This window comes from Rhinolophus ferrumequinum, chromosome 3 (genome assembly GCF_004115265.2).
Source record: "Rhinolophus ferrumequinum isolate MPI-CBG mRhiFer1 chromosome 3, mRhiFer1_v1.p, whole genome shotgun sequence".
NCBI lineage: Eukaryota > Metazoa > Chordata > Mammalia > Chiroptera > Rhinolophidae > Rhinolophus > Rhinolophus ferrumequinum.
In genome coordinates this window covers 50993741-51011107 of record NC_046286.1, presented here as the reverse complement: position 1 = coordinate 51011107, position 17367 = coordinate 50993741, and the positions used below count along the sequence as shown (strand labels likewise).

Sequence of the window (17367 nt, the reverse complement as noted above, 5' to 3'; positions counted from 1 at the left end):
AAAAATTAAAAATAGAACTATCATATGATCCAGCAATTCTACTTCTGGGTATATATACAAAGGAAATGAAAACAGGTTATCAAAGATATATAGCTCCCATGCTTATGATACCATTATTCACAACAGACAAGATATGGGGAAAAAAATCTAACTATCTATCAATGAGTGAATAAAGATATCGGTACACACACACACACACACACACACACTCACATACCTAAACACACATATCTAAACACACATACATAAAATAAAATAATTACCAATTGAAGCTGAGTACATTTGTTTCATGTGAGTTTCAATGACAGAAGGATCCCGAGAGCTATAACTTCCCAACTCAGGGTAAAAACTGGAGCCAATGTCATCTGGGGGGTTGTGCTTCCCTTGTGGATAATCCTTGGTTATTCTAGGGTTCCAATGCTTCAGAATTGGATGGTTCCAATGTATATATTTACCATCAAATTGTGGATTCCCATACCAACTGTAATAAAATATATGTAAATAATAATTCAAAGGTGGCAGTTCTTCCAGGTAAGGTTCAGAGGCTTTGGAAGGTTTCACAGAAATTTCAACACTTTTTAAATTCTTGATATTTGTTTCACTGTTGATTTTGTCACTCTTTTGGGAATCAACAGTTTTCACCAAGTGAGGAGTTCGCTGACGAACTTCTGGAAGAAGGTCAAGTCCAAAAGGATCTCCAAAAGCAGCTTTATTTGGTCTCAGCATTTTTAAACCCATCATCAGAGAGAAAATAAATAGAATAAAAAGTGACAAAATGATGCAAGTCCTTCTTCGAAACTTTGCCATGATGACATACTTTAAATTTCCAAACGATAAATGTTTAGCTGTAATTTATTGAAAAACAGTAATTAGTAAATTGTATTAACAATATTTTCCAATGTATTCAAAAACAAAAACTGAAATCCATAAAGTTCATTACACTGAAAGAATTGTAAAGTGCATGAGGATGTTAATTGCTATATTGATATCTACAACAGAATCTATATATGGCTAGACTAAAGGGCAATATTTATTTGACAATACCACAAATACATTTTGTCAGATAAACATTTTAGAAATTTTACTTAACAAAACAAATACATTTTTCATTTGAACAGATTTTGCATATACTGAATATAGAGAGAACATTCTAAGGAAATGGACTAAAATGTTCTAAATATAAATATAAAATTAAAGGTCATGATTTTAAAAACGAAATCTTTAAAAGCACAAGAAGCCTAGTTTTTAAATAGATTTTCAACAAACTCATTTAACTGAAATAATTATTTCACAAGGCGGCAGTAATCACACATTTTAAATGACATTTTTTAGACAGACAAGAATGAGATAAAATTTTTAAAAATGATAAGTTAGATATCTAATTTAAAATAACATAATTACTCTATTATAACTTTCAAAATCTTATTGAACAGAGCTTATAAAATTAACATATTGACAGCTTCTAAAATTGTTTCAGTGTGTTTTTATATTCTAATAAGTGTGTGTATATCCATGTATGTATGTATAGATAGGTAAGTACATATACATGAGTATAAATACATAAACATACACATAGGTAAAATATTTAAATTTTTATGTACAATTTTTTTATTAAAAAGGTATTTGGTGAAAAGTTGACATTGATTATACTTACAAAATATAACTTTCTACTATATACCATGCTGTTGTTATTCTGGAGCATTAAGTTAAACTAACCCTAAGAAAAAAGACAGATGAGTAAAACAATCTAATTAGCAAGTAATTCTGTCACATAGATAAACTTCCTACACACTGATTCTTCTATTATACATATATGTAAGAAACACCAAGATGAGCAAGCATATATCTTTTAGGGCTAAAATTCAGAGATTCTCCTCTAAGTCAACATTATTTAATTGTGAAATATATCACACCTAAAGATTACTATAAAAGACATATTAGTTTTTGAAACATATAAAAAAGAAAACTGCCAGCTTTTAAAAGCCCATCTCCACCTTTGTGCACTCTGCCAATCACCAGGCCTACCCTTTCTCTTTGCTTAACGGCAATCACTTTTATGTTTACCATTCCCTCACCTTTATTTACAGTATTTCCAAAACATAAGCATACCTAACTAAAATTAATTTGGTTTTATGTTTTCAAAATTTTGTTTAAGAAAATGTGGTATATCCATATATACACCATACGTGTATACACACACACAAATATATAATACGTATATTAATCTCATATATAGATATATGTAAGCTTTATATGTATTTACATACAATATAAATATGCATAATTGTACATATAATTAGATGTATATAAAATGTACAAAATTCTTGGGAAACAGTACCGATTACTAAGGCTACTCTGACACTTAACCTGTTGTCCTCTTTGCCATCCATGCAGTCCATCACATCAGTTCCTTCTTTCTCATAAAAACTCATGAAAATGGACATTTAGCAAAGGAATAGGCAGATGTTTCTGGGGATTTTGTTTTAGAATTATATTAAATTCTCCGGTTTGATGAAAATACTTTTATGTCAAATATTCTCCTTCCTCAACTTGGAAAATAAGATTATCAAAATAAAACTTTCTGTTGTTACGGTACTCTAATTTAGGGACCCCCTCCCCATGAAGCCTTTATTATATTTTAATACTGCTATTATGTGGATATACTGTAACCACACCAACAAGCTGAACTCATTAAAGTATGTCATGTAATCAATAAATAATATAAAAGCTAAAATAAGCATTATAAAAGTTGACATAAATGACTTTAAAACAAGAAACAATTGAATCCTTATTGTTCTCCAAGGAACAAACAAAATTTTATTTCTTTTCGAAGAATATGGGGGGAAAAACTCTGGAAAACAAAAAGATGTGTACCTAATTTTTAATTGAGCAACTGTATTACGTAAAAAAGGAGCATGGTAAGTTTATTAGTAAGACACAGTCTTATGTTCCAGGTGTCCATGAGGAAGGGGAAAACACATATGCAAATAACTAAACAAAGAAAAGTGAGTAAGTCAAAAGAGAAGTGGAAGGCAGATAAAGGAATGAAATGCCATATAAACTAAGGATTTGGGGAAAAATTGTTAGGAAAAACAGTAAAATCTTGGAAGAATGAGTATAATATGCATAAGCTGGTGGAAAAGATAGGGAAAAGAAAATAGCCATAGGTGTCAGAAACAGTATGCCCAGAGATATACTGGACATGAAAAATAAGGCACCTTTTGGCTGTAGCACAGAAAAGATGGTGCGGTAAAGCAAAGCTGTAGTGGCATGTTGAACCCATATTGTACCTAAATGAGAGGACAGTTCTTATTTGGGTCACCAGGGGACCACTGAAGACTTGTAAACAAAATATTGGCATAGTTTAGATCAGGATGAACCACCTATAAAAATGACATTCAAGGCATCAAACTTTACCATGTTCTGAATCTAACCATCTCCCATTCGCTGATAATTACAGAAACTGACTTACTGTCTTCCCTCCTACCCTACTTGTTACTAATCTTTAGTGACTTTACCAACTTGGATGATCCATTCAGTAGTTGAGATGCACAATCCCTGACTGCCTCGCTTCTAATGATCTGTTCCACCCATTTCACTAATTCAAACGTCATACTTCATACTCTTGATCTTGTCATTTACAATCATTGACTATTCCAAAATCTCTATTTCATTTTTTTCTTTCATTTTGTAAACATAATCTTTTATTCTAGAAGCCCCTCTAACTAGTATTATTCTAGCAAAACCTTGACCTCATCGGGATGTCCATTCCACTGACTCTATCACTTTTTCTGTATTTCTCCTTTTCTTTACATTTTCTCTCTAGTGACACCGCAGTCCAGCAATGCAATTCCTCACTTGCAAATACCCTTAACTCTCTTTACTTGTCTCCTTTTATAGTACTTACCTGGGAAAACCTCAAATAAATGATACCTATCTTGATCTTGATCCAGAATCACAGAATATTGGAGGAAAAACGCACAACCATGTTGACTTTTCACTTCGAATTCATGACCATAATATTCAAACCAACACTTCAGACTGCTTAACAATCCTATTACGACACCCCAGTATGTTCACTTTTCTAACCTCAAAAGAATTATTTCGTTCCTTCTCATTTTTTAAATCAAACGTGCTACTCCATCACCAACTTCGATTCTCTTCAGACAGCCATGCCTTACAACTCAGAGAAAACACAATCATATAGGAACTCTCTTATTAAGAAGTTAGCTAACCCAGGGAACATAGTCAATATTATAACTATGTATAGTGCCAGGTGGGTACTAGACTAATCGAGGGGATCAATTCATAAAATATGTAAATGTCTAACCACTATGCTGTACACTTGAAACTAATATAATACTGAATGCCAATTGTAATTGAAAATAAATAAATAAACCTTTGACAACTTCTTTGTCAGCAAATATTTTCAATTTTAATTTGTTTCACTGCTTTGCTTTTCTTATATAGCAAGTCCCATTACTTTTATTGAATTTTAGCTCAGTTTTTACAACTGCATTTTTTTATCCCTTTCTTCATTTTAATATTTTAACTTTCTCTTTATTCTCTATTACTCATAAGGGATTATCTCTTGTATTTGTTTCCTAGCATTCATTTATGAAATAACTTATGAAGTAATTTTTCTGTTAATTTTAATTATTTTCTGATAACCTCACTTCTCAGTTTGCATATTTGTAATTTACCTATTCATTTATCTCATATAATTATTTTTACTGTTTACTTCTATTTCGATATTACAGTTGTCATATATTTTGTGAACACATTTCTGGCATGCTTTTGGTGTCTACAAGTATATTAACTTTTTGGCCTGTAATTATTTTGTATGGGACTTGGCTGCAATCTTTTTCTGTTGCTAAAGACAGCAGGTCCTCAAATGATTTCATTCTATTCAATGTCGTTTCACTATAAAACTGATGAGATGTAGGAACTTAACTCTTGTTTATATCAATTACCCTTAGGCAAAACTGGTTTTGTTATAAGTTGTTTTGCTTAAAGTTGCAGAACCTATTGACGACATTAAGTGAAGACTTACTATATTACATGAAATAATTTCCCCTTAATTTTTGGAAGTGATGTTGAATCGTGGTAGTTCTTTCAGCTTCACAGCTCTCGAGATCTTTCTTCTGTTGTTTTTGTGAAGTTTTAGTATGGTCTGGCAGTTTTCCTGAAATCAGTTGGGTTTTTTTCTCTATTCCCACACTTATGTGCAATTTTTTATTTCCTTAGGTTCTATTTTGTCCCCACCCTGCTTAATTTGAAAGTTATTTCCAGACCTTATTCTTCAATATGGAGTTTTGTCCTGAAAAACGAGTTTTAGCTTAGTTTTACAGAGTTCTTAGAAAGCAAGATGCTCCAGCCTCTTGTTAAGACTTCAAAGACACTCCCCCCTCCATTTCAGCCACTATTCTCAAATTAAACTGTCACCCTTTCCAGCTAATATCTGTATTTAGAGATTTTCCTGTGTTAAGATGAAGCAGATGCACTACTGCTTCCCTCTGATTTCTTTTGCACAGAGACCGACTGCAATATAAATCTTGTACCTGGTTAGTGAGCTGTCTCCATCCACTCAGATTTTGTGATCTGTAGAAATAACTTGTCAGTTCAGTTTTGTTGCAGATGTTTCTTTTGGTTTTATTATTTTCCTGCTCCGTTGTTATTATTCCAGGAAGATTCAAACACTGTATCGCTGCTGCTGCCATCATCCCTGAACTCTCCTTTGTACTTTACTAAAAACGTAGTTAATACGATAACTTTACCTCTACGTACATTTTTAGCAGGATCCCATGAGTTTTGTACTCCTGTATTTTCATGGCTACTTAGCTGAAAATGTATTATAATTTTCATTATGATTTATTCTTTGATGACTTATTGATAAATGTATAATATTTAGGGGATTTTCTAGTCATCTTTTTGTTACTCATTTTCAGTGTGAATCCACTGGAAACATTCCCAGTATGATTAGAATCTTCTGAAATATGTGGAGACTTGCTTTAAGGCTCAACCTACGACCAATTTCAATAAGTGTCCCATGTGCACCTGAAAAGAATACTCTGCAGCTCGTGATTACTGAGTTTTATGTGTCTATCAGATCAAATATACTAAGAATGTTGTTTGTTTCATATACTCACTTTCTTCTACTAGTGTTAAAAACCCCCAATATCACTGTGGCATGTCTATAACTGTTTATATTATATAACTTTAATTGATGTTATTAGGTGGAGACATTTAGGACTGTTCTATTTTCTTGAAGTATTAAATTTTGGTTTATAATGAAATGTTCCTTTCTATCTCTACTGATGGGTTTTGACTTAAATTCTATTCTATTAATATAGCTATAACATTTCATTTGGTTCATGTTGGCACCGAGTATCATTTTCATCATTTTATTGTTACCTTTAATAATTAGGTTTTTTTGAAATGAGTTTTGTGTATAATCTTTGTCCAATAATTGTAGTATTCAGTACATTTAATATTTTGCATATAGGGATATTAAAGCCTTAAATCTACCCTTACTTTCTTATGGACCTGTTTCTTACATGGTCTATTTTCTCTTACTTTCTAATTGTTTCAATTTTCTTTATTTGCTTGTTAATTATATATTCTCTTTGCTACTATTTTAGTGATTACAGAATGTATTCTTACTTGTCAAAATATAGTATGAATTAGAACTTTACTATTTCTCAAACAATGAAAGCACACTTAGAAGACTTTAACTCCCAACTTTTGTGCTCTCATTTTGGTATTTTATTTTTTACATATATTGTAAACCACACCAGATATCATATTGTTTTGTACAGTCAATGTTCCTTATTTTTATCCTTTCCTTTGCTCTTCATGTCTTCCTGCAACTCTATACTTCCGTTCAAAATAATTTCCTTAGAGTGAAGAAATAATTTCTTTTAATAGGACTTTTAGTGTAGGTCTGCTGCTGATAAACTGTCTCATTAGTCTGCTTGAAAATACCTTTATGTTTTCTTCTCTCTGACAAATATGTATAGCCTTCTAAATTGGCAATGATTTTCTTTTTGTACCACCCATCACCTTCTATCTTTATTTCTGTTGAAAACTCACCTGTGTGGGTCTTTTTGTTTTTCCTCTTGATTCTGTAAAGACAACACATTTTTTTTTCCTCTGGCTACTTTTAATATTTTCTCATCTTTTGTTTTCAGCTGTTTTCCCATGAAACATGTATATAGTAAAGTTTTCTTAATATTTAAGCTGCTTTAGGTTCAAATGCTGAAATTTATGGGCTGATATCTTTCCTTAGCTTTGTAAAATTCTTGTCAATTATCTCTTCAAATATTGCTTTTGCTCCATTATTTATTGCTCTCTTGCTCTCTCATATCTCATTTTGGACTATATTACATATATGTTAGAATTTTATGTCCCATTTAGTTCTTAAAAAATAAATTATTTCCTCCCTTTTCTTTCTACGCTTCAGTCTGAATAGTTAATTCTGAACGTTCTTTCAGTTTCTTAATTCTCTTCAGCTGTAACTTCTTAATTTCAGGTATAATTTTAGTCTTAAAATTTCCATTTGACTCTTTCCAAGAACATCAGTTCTCTCCTATAATTTTCCATCTTAGTCCTTAATTCCTTGAACATTTTAATCCCATTTATTTAAAGTCCACCTCAAATAACCTGAATTTGATGTTGTTTTGTTTCTATTGCCTGTTTGTTTGTTTTTCTCTTAATATCTGGACAGTCGCTATCTTTTATGTGTGTGTTTAAGCTAGGTTTATTTTCACTGAATGCCGGAGACTGTATATGAAAATTTTTAGAGACAATGAGAAGCTCTATATGTTATTTTCATTCAGAGAAAGCTTATTTTTGCTTCTAGCCTGCTAGAGTAGAGGCAGATCTAATCACAAATTAACATCTTCAAAACTGTGTTTAAGTCCCTCTGAATATTTGGTCTATTTCTCATTCATCCTTAAACTCCCTTACAACCACGGGTTCTCAAATCAAAGTCACAGGTATTTCTCAAGATCCCTTCTCTTTTATGGCCACGGAAGGGCCCTGAATTCCAATTCTGATCCACACAAAGCCATGAAACTGCCAAAAACTGTTCATTTTCTCAGCTGCCACAATCCACTGATAGTCTCGGCTTCTCTGCCACTTTTGAACCAAGGGTTTTAAACAACCTATTTCCTACCCCAATCTCCCAAAGAATAATAATACACATTGTAGGGCTCAGAATTATTCAAATGCTTAAATAATCTCACCTGAATTCCCTTATCATCTGAGTGTAGTAACTTTACAACTATGACTCAAAATTCAGAAGCAACAAAGGAAAAGACATTAATTGAACTACATAAAATGTTAAACATATGTATCAAAAAACACTATGCATAAACAAAGGGGAAGGACAATTGACAAACTGAGTGAAAATGTATATGCAAGATCATTCAAAATTAGAAAAATGCAAATGAAAACTACACAAAGATATCCTTTCTTATCTATGATGTTGGCAAAAAATAAAAAGTATGAAATACATCCTGTTGGCAAGAGAAAACACTCCCATGCACTGCGAGTAAATGCAAATTGGTACAACTCTTTTGGGAATTTGGCAATATATTATGTAACAAAATCACACACTCATTTACCTTTTGAGTCAGCAATCCTACTTCATAGAATTCACCTTGAAAATACACAACCAATAGTACATAAATTCATATACAGCATTGTTTATAATTGTAAAATATTGGAGTATTTAGGTGAAAAATGAGGATGAGCTCTTTGAAATCACATAATGTATTGGATATACTGCGCCTAAGTGAAAAAAGCAAAATGCAATTAGAAAATATGTAAGTGAGCCAAAGAAACACAGAAGGAATAAACAAGAATCTAATAGGTTAATTATTTACAAGGGTTAAAGAGAAACGGGATAGAAAATATGGGGTGGATGAGAATGTAGAGTAACAAGAGGGTTGGGGAATGGAAATGACTCTTCTCTGAGTATACCGTTTGACCTAGTTTTGTCTTTCTGAGCCACGTTAGATTTCATACTCAAAACAAACAAATATTGCATGTTGAACTCTAGTTAGTAAGTTCTCTGTTTTTTTGCAAGGGTACAGGTTAGCAATTCTTAAAATACTTTATACCCTAAAAGTAAGCAAATAAGCTATATGCTGGAAAATGGGGCCCAGGGTTTTCACTGACAAAAAAAGTGGGTTATAATTATAGAAAGTGGGAAGCCAGAATGAAACGTGTTGTCAGATTGTAATTGGCAGTATCAGTATGGATGTGTGGCTTTTATCAGATCAATAAACAGGTGTAGGGGTGTGGGTGTGTGTGTGTGTGTGTGTACCCATAAATATATTCACATTATTTCCTTGCTCTGTCCACAGCGGGAGTCTAGAACCAAAGAAACTCCAGCAGCAATGAACACATATGACATCAAGATTTTGGTTTTCAAATACTACCCATATCTACTGAAAAGAACCAGGTTCCTTGGAGAAATGTTGATTCTAAGACTGTGGATGGTAAAGTATAAGATGACCCTAGAACATCTTGCAAGTATGGATATACTCAAAAATGTAGGGGGCACATCCATAGGACACAGGAACCAGCTTGGAGGGGCAAACACTGGCTAAATCTGGGATAATTTCAGCATCAAAATAACAAAGAGGAATAATAAATTATAGGCATTAAAATAAAGAATTCATAAATCCATAGATATATTTTAAAATGCAAAAATAAAAAAATGGAATAAAGAATGCCAACTAATACATTTAAATAGAATAATGAAATTAGAATATCACCATTTGGCAACTACCACAATAACTGTATCAGGCAAAAATCATCAATGTATATTAAATGCGGGAGAAAAAATTTGATGACAAACAGGATATCTACATATTGGCAAAGTATCTCCCAAAAAATACCTAATTAATTACAAAGGGAAAAATAGTAACTTAACAGTGTAGAACCTAGCAGACACCACCTTAAACTAGTGATCAAAATTAACTCCATCACTTAATTTTGGAAGTAGATATGAGCCTCCTGAGAGAATGCCCTAAGGACACAGAATCACTGCAATAGTATTTGTCAAAAATATAAATTTGATTTAATAATGAGAAAATATTAGACAACATATTAGACACACACTGATCTATACACATACATATACATTACACATAATGTATATGTAATTGTATACAATGTACTATATAAGTGTGTATGTGTGTGTATAATGATAAAGCAAATGTAAAATATTACCATTTGATCAATCTGTAGGAAAACATACAAGGATTATTGAGTTCTTTGCACTATTTCTGAAACTTTTCTGTAAGTCTAAACTGATTTGAAAATTAATAAGGGAAACATTTATAAAGAATCCCATCTGCACACTGGAGGACATGAGCTGTTAGATAACCTAATACCTGCTAATTTGGGAAGGGTCAATTCATAGTCCTTCAAGCTCTGCACTGCACGACTCCAGAGAATGAAATTCCTACCTGTGCAATGTGACAGTCCTATAGATAGGAATAAAGGAATGACATGACCATGATAGCCTACCTCTGACTTGTTGTCCTGAAATTCCCATAAAGTAGTAAAAGAAAGTTATGAACAAATGATCTCAAGTATATTAAAGATACACACAGAGGAGGAAGAAAATAATGTAAACATAATGATTACCTCTAGGTGTGAAAATACAGTGATATATCCTTAACACTGTCTTTTAAAATTAGAACATAATCCTTCATAAAGAAAAAATTGTTTGGGGTAGATATTTTATAAGAAAATAATAAATGGTAACAAATACTGGTGAGTCACAACGAACGGGAGCGATAACTACTGGATTTAGAAATCAGTAAGACGTTGATTTTTGAGATGCGACAGCTGAGTGGTGAAATGCATGAAAGAGTCAGGATATATAATGGAAATAATATTGATCTTGGACTAGAAGGTCTAAGTTCAAATCAGCCATGATGTGTGTGACCCCAAGAAAGTCACTTAATCTCTTCTTAAAAAACAAACAAACATATTACGTGTTTTGTTTTCTAACAAAGTTGTTCTGTGAATAATGCATGATAATGTATGTGATAGAAAATGTAAAAGGGCAATGCTTCAATCAAATGGTAAACACTAACTAAATTTAAAAATAAATAAAAAGTAAAGAAATGTAAGGCAACAACTAGTTCTGAAACTTTTCACATTTGTTATATTCATTTCTCGGACCTATACATGAACATAAAACATAAAATATTGATTTATGAAAGTCGCTGCCTTTTTTTCCCTCTTTTCTGTCAATGTAGCTTCTTAAATTGGTCCCTCTTTTCTTTTTACATTACTTAATTCATTCACTTAAGATTTTTTTTTTATCACATCATATAGATGATCCACTGGTTCTACAGCAACCTCCGGACTTCAAGTCATCACAACCAAAATTAAGGCAGATCATTGTGATTAAAAGTATGGGCTTTGCTGGTCCAATACCTGAGTTCAAATTCCAGCTTTGCCATTTTTTTATCTATTTCACCTATTCAAGTGACCTCATCTTTCCCTGTTTTTTTCCCCATCTGTACGAGTTAGTAACTCATTCATAGAATTTTTCTTGAGGATGAAATATTATAAAATGCTTAGCATCATTTCTGGCTTATTGTAATACTGAATATGAACAAGGATTTATGATGATGATTACTATAAAAGATGGGTGTCTGGCAAACAATCAATAACCAAAACATTTATTCTCTCTAAATGCCTATTTGTTATATGGCTAACTTTTGAAATACTACTCATTCTTCAAGACACAAGTCAAATGTTGTCTCTTCTTGATCTCTTTCTCCTATGTTCTATTGTCACAGCATTATGTGCTTTTTAAATTTATGTCTTGCACCATGCTATTTGTTTACATGTATTATATCCCCTACTACTTTGCTCCTTAAGGTCTAGAAATGCAGTCCTTATTGTCACACTCTAGTAGGGCCCAATATATCCTATACATAGTCAGTGACCATTAGTGTTCAGCTTAAACAATTTAATTTCTGGCTCTTGTTTTGGACATTGGTATAAACTTGGGGCAAAGGGTATATAAACAGATTCTACTGACAATACATATACTCGACATGTGTATAGTCTATACAGAACTTATACAGGAATAATAATAAATAGATCCAATTTTAAAAAATCAATTTTAATAAAAACTATCATGTCTAACATAGCAAAACCACAATAACCCTAGAGATGCCTAAAATGTCTAATGATCTCACAGGAAAGGAGTAGGGGAACTATTTATTTGGCTTCAACAAGAGAAAGACGTTTCAGAAGTCACCTGAGAGAAAAAAAACGTTGCAAGTTAATTGCAGATGTATAGGTTTTCAAAACAAGAACCTACTCAAGGTACTACTACCTATTGAAAATCTGTTATCTTCAAAGGGCAGTTTACCTTACATTATAGGTTCTTTTGCAACTTTATGGCTTCTATTTTTGTGTTTTGTGCATTTAACCTTTGAAATGCTAGTTTTTGACTTGAAGGTCTAAGGAGGTCTAAGCGACCCAGAAGCACTATGATGTCAAATATCATCTCAAAAAGTATTTGCTATTATCCTGTTATTCAAAAACGCCAAAAGGATTTCACCTTTTAACTATTATTATACAGACTTCTGGTGCTTTTTTTTTTGGTATTGTTTCCTTCAATTTTATTTTCTAAGACACCACTGGAAATAAACAACTAGTACTAGAAGACACATCTGGAACTTTCAAAATCAGTTTCTGTAGCAAGAATCCCGCCCAAGTCGTTTTAATGTAAACACCTACACCGTTGGGTTAACAAAAATTAAGTGAAGGATAATCTCATCCTTTCTTTTTAATTTTCACCACAACTTATGAAGTAGAACTTTTTAACACCATTTTACAGGTGATGGAAATAAGGTACAGAGCAGTTGGCAACTTGATCCAAGTATCTGAGCTAGCCAACAGTAAGTAACCTGTCTGAGGTTAAGCAAGTAGCAAGGAGCAGGGCAAGTCTGGCTCTAGAACTCCTATTCCACTTTCCTGTAACACATCAGACAAACCAAGTTTTGAGAATATAACACCGTGATTTTTGTGACAGATAAAAATTGCTGACATAAGGTCATGTTTTCATTTAAACATTATGGACTCAACAAACAATGATTATCTTTTACCTACTCATAAATTGTAGCCCCAATTTAATCTCAAGACAGCTTATTTTCTGATCATACACTTACTATTCATAATGTTACTGTTTTATGCGTGGAGCCTGAAAAATCCTAAGATTCACTGGACCGTTTTTTTCAGGGTTTACATACAGCTTAATATGAACGGGTTAACAGATGATGAGAACGATTTGCAAACAATGTGACAATATTACCAATACTTAAGTTTTATTTTGTATTTTTTCAAACTATTGTTTAAATACGTTAACATAACCCATTCCAGTACTATTTGTCTTTTCTTAAATTCACATATTATCCTCCATTTTAAAAAAAAACACAAACACTACTCCATTTTCCTTTAACACTTATCTGTAAGGTCTTGGCCATAAAACCAAAGCAACCTATCGTAACTCCCTGAATTTCAATGTGCTTCTCTAGACAATGGAAAAAGCCTAGTCCAGCACGGCTGCACCCGAGACTTAGCCAAAGATAAGCCTACGATGCTAGTGCCGAACAAGTTAACAGGTGAATGGAAAAACCATCTCTGCGGGGCCTCCCATCCTTGCTCTAAGCTCCTGACGCCCCATGGCACCGGGAGACCGGCGACCGCGACCTCCGCGTTGCAACCCGAGCCGGGCAGGCCTCGACCCTTCCCCCTGCGCATAGGCCCCCGGCCCAGCAGCAGTCTGGGTTTAAAAAGACAAGTGTTGAAAGGCTTCCGCCAAGCCCGAAATCCCAATGCGGTGGGGAGAGAAGAAAGAAACCGAGGCGACCAGAGGTTCCGTTCCAAAGTGGCGGAGACAAGGCCGGCGGGGCGGGGATAAGGCAGGGTACAAGGCAACAGGACTAACCTAGACAAAACTAAGGGTAAGAGTGACGGAGAGGGCGGCCCGGGACCCCCAGGCTCGCAGCTCACCGCCTTCCGCCGCCGGCCGGAGGGGCGCAGGGTCAAAGGCCGTCGGCAGGGGAGCGGCGAGCAGATTGGCTGGCGCAGGAGCGCACAGGCGCTGGGAGTGGGCCCCGCGCCCGCCGCAAACGCGTCTGCGGGGCTCTGAGGCCCTCAGTTTACTCACCAGGGTCTGGGAGTCCGGTCACCAGCAGAGACTCCGCCGCCAAAGCTGTTGAGGATGGAAGTACAGAGAGACAGCACCCAGGGCCTCCCGGCTGCAAGCTCAGGCAACCGCGCCTCCCAAAAGACGAGCGCAGCGAGTTCCGGGAGCCCCGAGGGGCGGGGCTTACTGGGTGGGCGGGGCTCTGGTTCCCCGGGCACAGGCCCCTCTTATCTTTGAGAGGTGGGAGGGGCGTGGATGAAAGAGGGAAGAGCTTTTCAGGCCGTCCTGTACTAGTGGAGAAAAAGCAGAATCGGGTTGGATTCCCATCCTCTTTCTCCAAGGACCCGCCCCTCTCTTAGAAACTGTTGGTCGTCTAAGGTTCCGCTGGGACGCTCTCACTAATAAAGGACAGCTGTTTTTGATAGCAAGCATTCAGAAGTTGCATCTAACTTGATCGAGTACACTGGTTGTTTTCAAACTTTTTAAATTGAGGAACTATTTTGCCTTTGAAAAAAAATGGAACTTTACTTGGAAGACTGAAAGTAGACATATAAAAGATGGCATTTTTAATTTGCAGATGTATTATATAAAATCACCTTTGTACTGGAATACTTATAGAAATAATTGAGAACAATGAGGCAGGTGTGAAAAACAAGAACTTTTGAAACAGCGGTTACAGCTGAAGGTTTCCATCTTGCATCATCCTCAGAAGCCAAGAGAATACTCTATTTTGTTTGGTTACATAGTAACAAGAAAATCCTGACTAGTCTAGAACTTGCTGATGTATGCAATTTAGGGCTCTCTTTAAGATCTCACTGAATTTTTTAAACAAATTTTAATTGAAATGTACATATATAAATGTATCTCATATTTGCACATTTTAAACAATAATAAAAATCCAGGTAACACTACGAAGCTGAAGATACAGAAAAAGCAGTGATTTTTGAAGCCTTCTAGGAAGATACTCTCCTAAAGTATCTCTTTCCCTCCCACCCAGAAATGACCATTATGCTGAATATTGGATTACTCATTTCCTTGCTTTTTTTGAAAATAGTTATATATGTATGATTATATAAAAATATGTTGTCCTGGTGTTGTATTTTATTTAATGAATCATACTGCATTTGTTTCAGTACACATTCAGGTTTTGAGATTCATCTATGCATAAATCTATTTCACATGGACTGGGCTGGCACATTGTGGGGACAGAGCCCCAGAAAGCAGTTTTCAGTCTCTCGGCCTCACATAGAAATGTGCTGGCTCAGGTAGTAAATGGCCATCAACTGTGATTGGATGGCCGTCAGCTGTGGCTAGTTGGCCGTAAGCTGTAACCAGTGAGCCATTGGCCACTAATGTAACTGCTGTGGCTATGCTAGCAGGAAAATGGGAGCTAGCAAGAAGATGGTGGCTGAGGTAGAAGCGCCGATTGCAGTTAGCAAGGGGTTGGTTGGTTGGCAGAGAAGAGGGACGGCAGGCTGCGAATTGTGTTGCTCCTGGTTCTTGTGTCTCCGGCCCAGCTGCCAGTGAGAGTATAGTGGTATGACTCCCCTACCTGGATGTTCCTTTCTGGCCTCACCATATCCTGCGTTCTTATGTGGGGAGCAGGAGCAGAGACCCCGCATGATTCCCTGCACGACATACATCATTACCGGTAACACCTGCTATTGTTAGATTTAAAAATTTTGCCTAGAAATATTAATAGCATCTTTTAATTTGCATTTCCCCCTTGCTAATAGGGTTGCGCATCTTTATATATGCTTAGTGGCTATTTGTGTTTCTGTGAAATGCCTGTTTTCAATTTTTGGCTCATTTTTAATTGGCTTGTTTGTTTTTGAAAATTAATTTGCACATGATCCTTATGTATAAAATTAATTTGTACATGATCCTAATGTATTTTTAAAATGTAAATGCTCTCTTGCTTATCAAATTCTTGTTGAGAACTTCCTAACACATTAAACTAATAGTAGCCTTTAGTTGCTCCTAATTACCGTTTATTAATATAATAGTCTCCACCCCACAAGATCCTTGGGGTTGATGTTGCTACCAGAAAAGCAGCACCCATTTCACTTTTGGAAGTAGCGATAAAGATTCTTCTCCTTATTTCCCAGGCTTCTGTAAACATTTATGCCTACAGCCCTCCTTTTCCCTGCCTCCATTTCAACGAGCCACAGACACATACAAAATCGTATGCCATTTAGGATCAGATTTAGCTGTATAAAACAGAATGCTCAAATAACAGTTGTGTAAATAAGACAAAGCTTTGCTCCTCTCTTCTGTAAAAGGAGTCCTGGGCTCATATCGTGACTCAGCAGTTATAATGGAGCCAGACTCCTTGTTTCATTTTATTTTTTCATTTTATTTATTTATTTTTGCTCCACCATCCTTATTGCTGGCTTCCATCCTCACTCAATATTCTGTCTTTTATCCTCATATCTTAGAGTCTTATGGTTAAAGATGGCTGTTATGCTTTAGACGTCTTGTCTGAATCCCAGTCAGGAAGTAGAAAGAAGGTGGTTGCAGGGAATGTTGGAAAGGGCAAGGATTTCTCCTCCAGCTACTTGTTAAAGGAATTTTCTGGGAAGTAGCATTCAACAATTTATGCTCTTATGTGATTGAATGTAATTGAGTCACTTAACCATACCCAGCTGCAAGGGAGTCTTAGAAATGTGGCCTTTTACCAGGGTTCACCACCCTACCCCGGAAATAAAAGCAGAGCTCCGTTACTAAGAAAAAAGGACAGAATGGATATTGGATAGGCAATGAACAAGACTTAACCCCAGCAGAGAACAGTTTAGAGGAAGAGAAGGAGATAGACCTTACCAAGATACGGGGTCCAATCCAAGATCCTGGAATACGTACTGCTCATCACCTTCTAGGTTGGTTCCCCTATGGGGTGTTCCTGTGTTTAGAAAAGTGATGAAAGACTATAAAGGCCTTGCCATGGAATTGATAGCATCTTCCCACACATCAGTCTTCCAGTTTCCAACATAAACAGCAGGGGGTGGTGGAATATAGGTCTTTAGATGTTCAGAAGAGTAAAATGGAAATACTCAGTGGATGTCTTCTCCCAATGCCAGTTATAAGTCATCATGTTCCATTTTAGGGGAGGGCACATCAAAGTGTACTCCTGATACTAGCACTAGGGGTGGTGGATATCCTTTTGGTTAAACTAC

The 17367-nt window shown here is 35.2% G+C and overlaps 1 protein-coding gene across 1 annotated transcript in view; it reads right to left on the bottom strand.

Annotated features, from left to right (window-relative positions):
- The window catches only part of MANEA (mannosidase endo-alpha), a 61690-nt gene extending 47317 nt beyond the window's left edge, over nucleotides 1–14373 (bottom strand). Inside the window, exons 1-2 of the mRNA XM_033103217.1 lie at nucleotides 14216–14373; nucleotides 264–845 (exon numbers count right to left, since the gene is read on the bottom strand). Of these exons, the coding sequence (XP_032959108.1) occupies nucleotides 264–807 (544 nt within the window). The 5' untranslated portion in view covers nucleotides 808–845; nucleotides 14216–14373. The remainder of the gene's footprint in view (nucleotides 1–263; nucleotides 846–14215) is intronic.
- Nucleotides 14374–17367: the final 2994 nt, after the last annotated feature.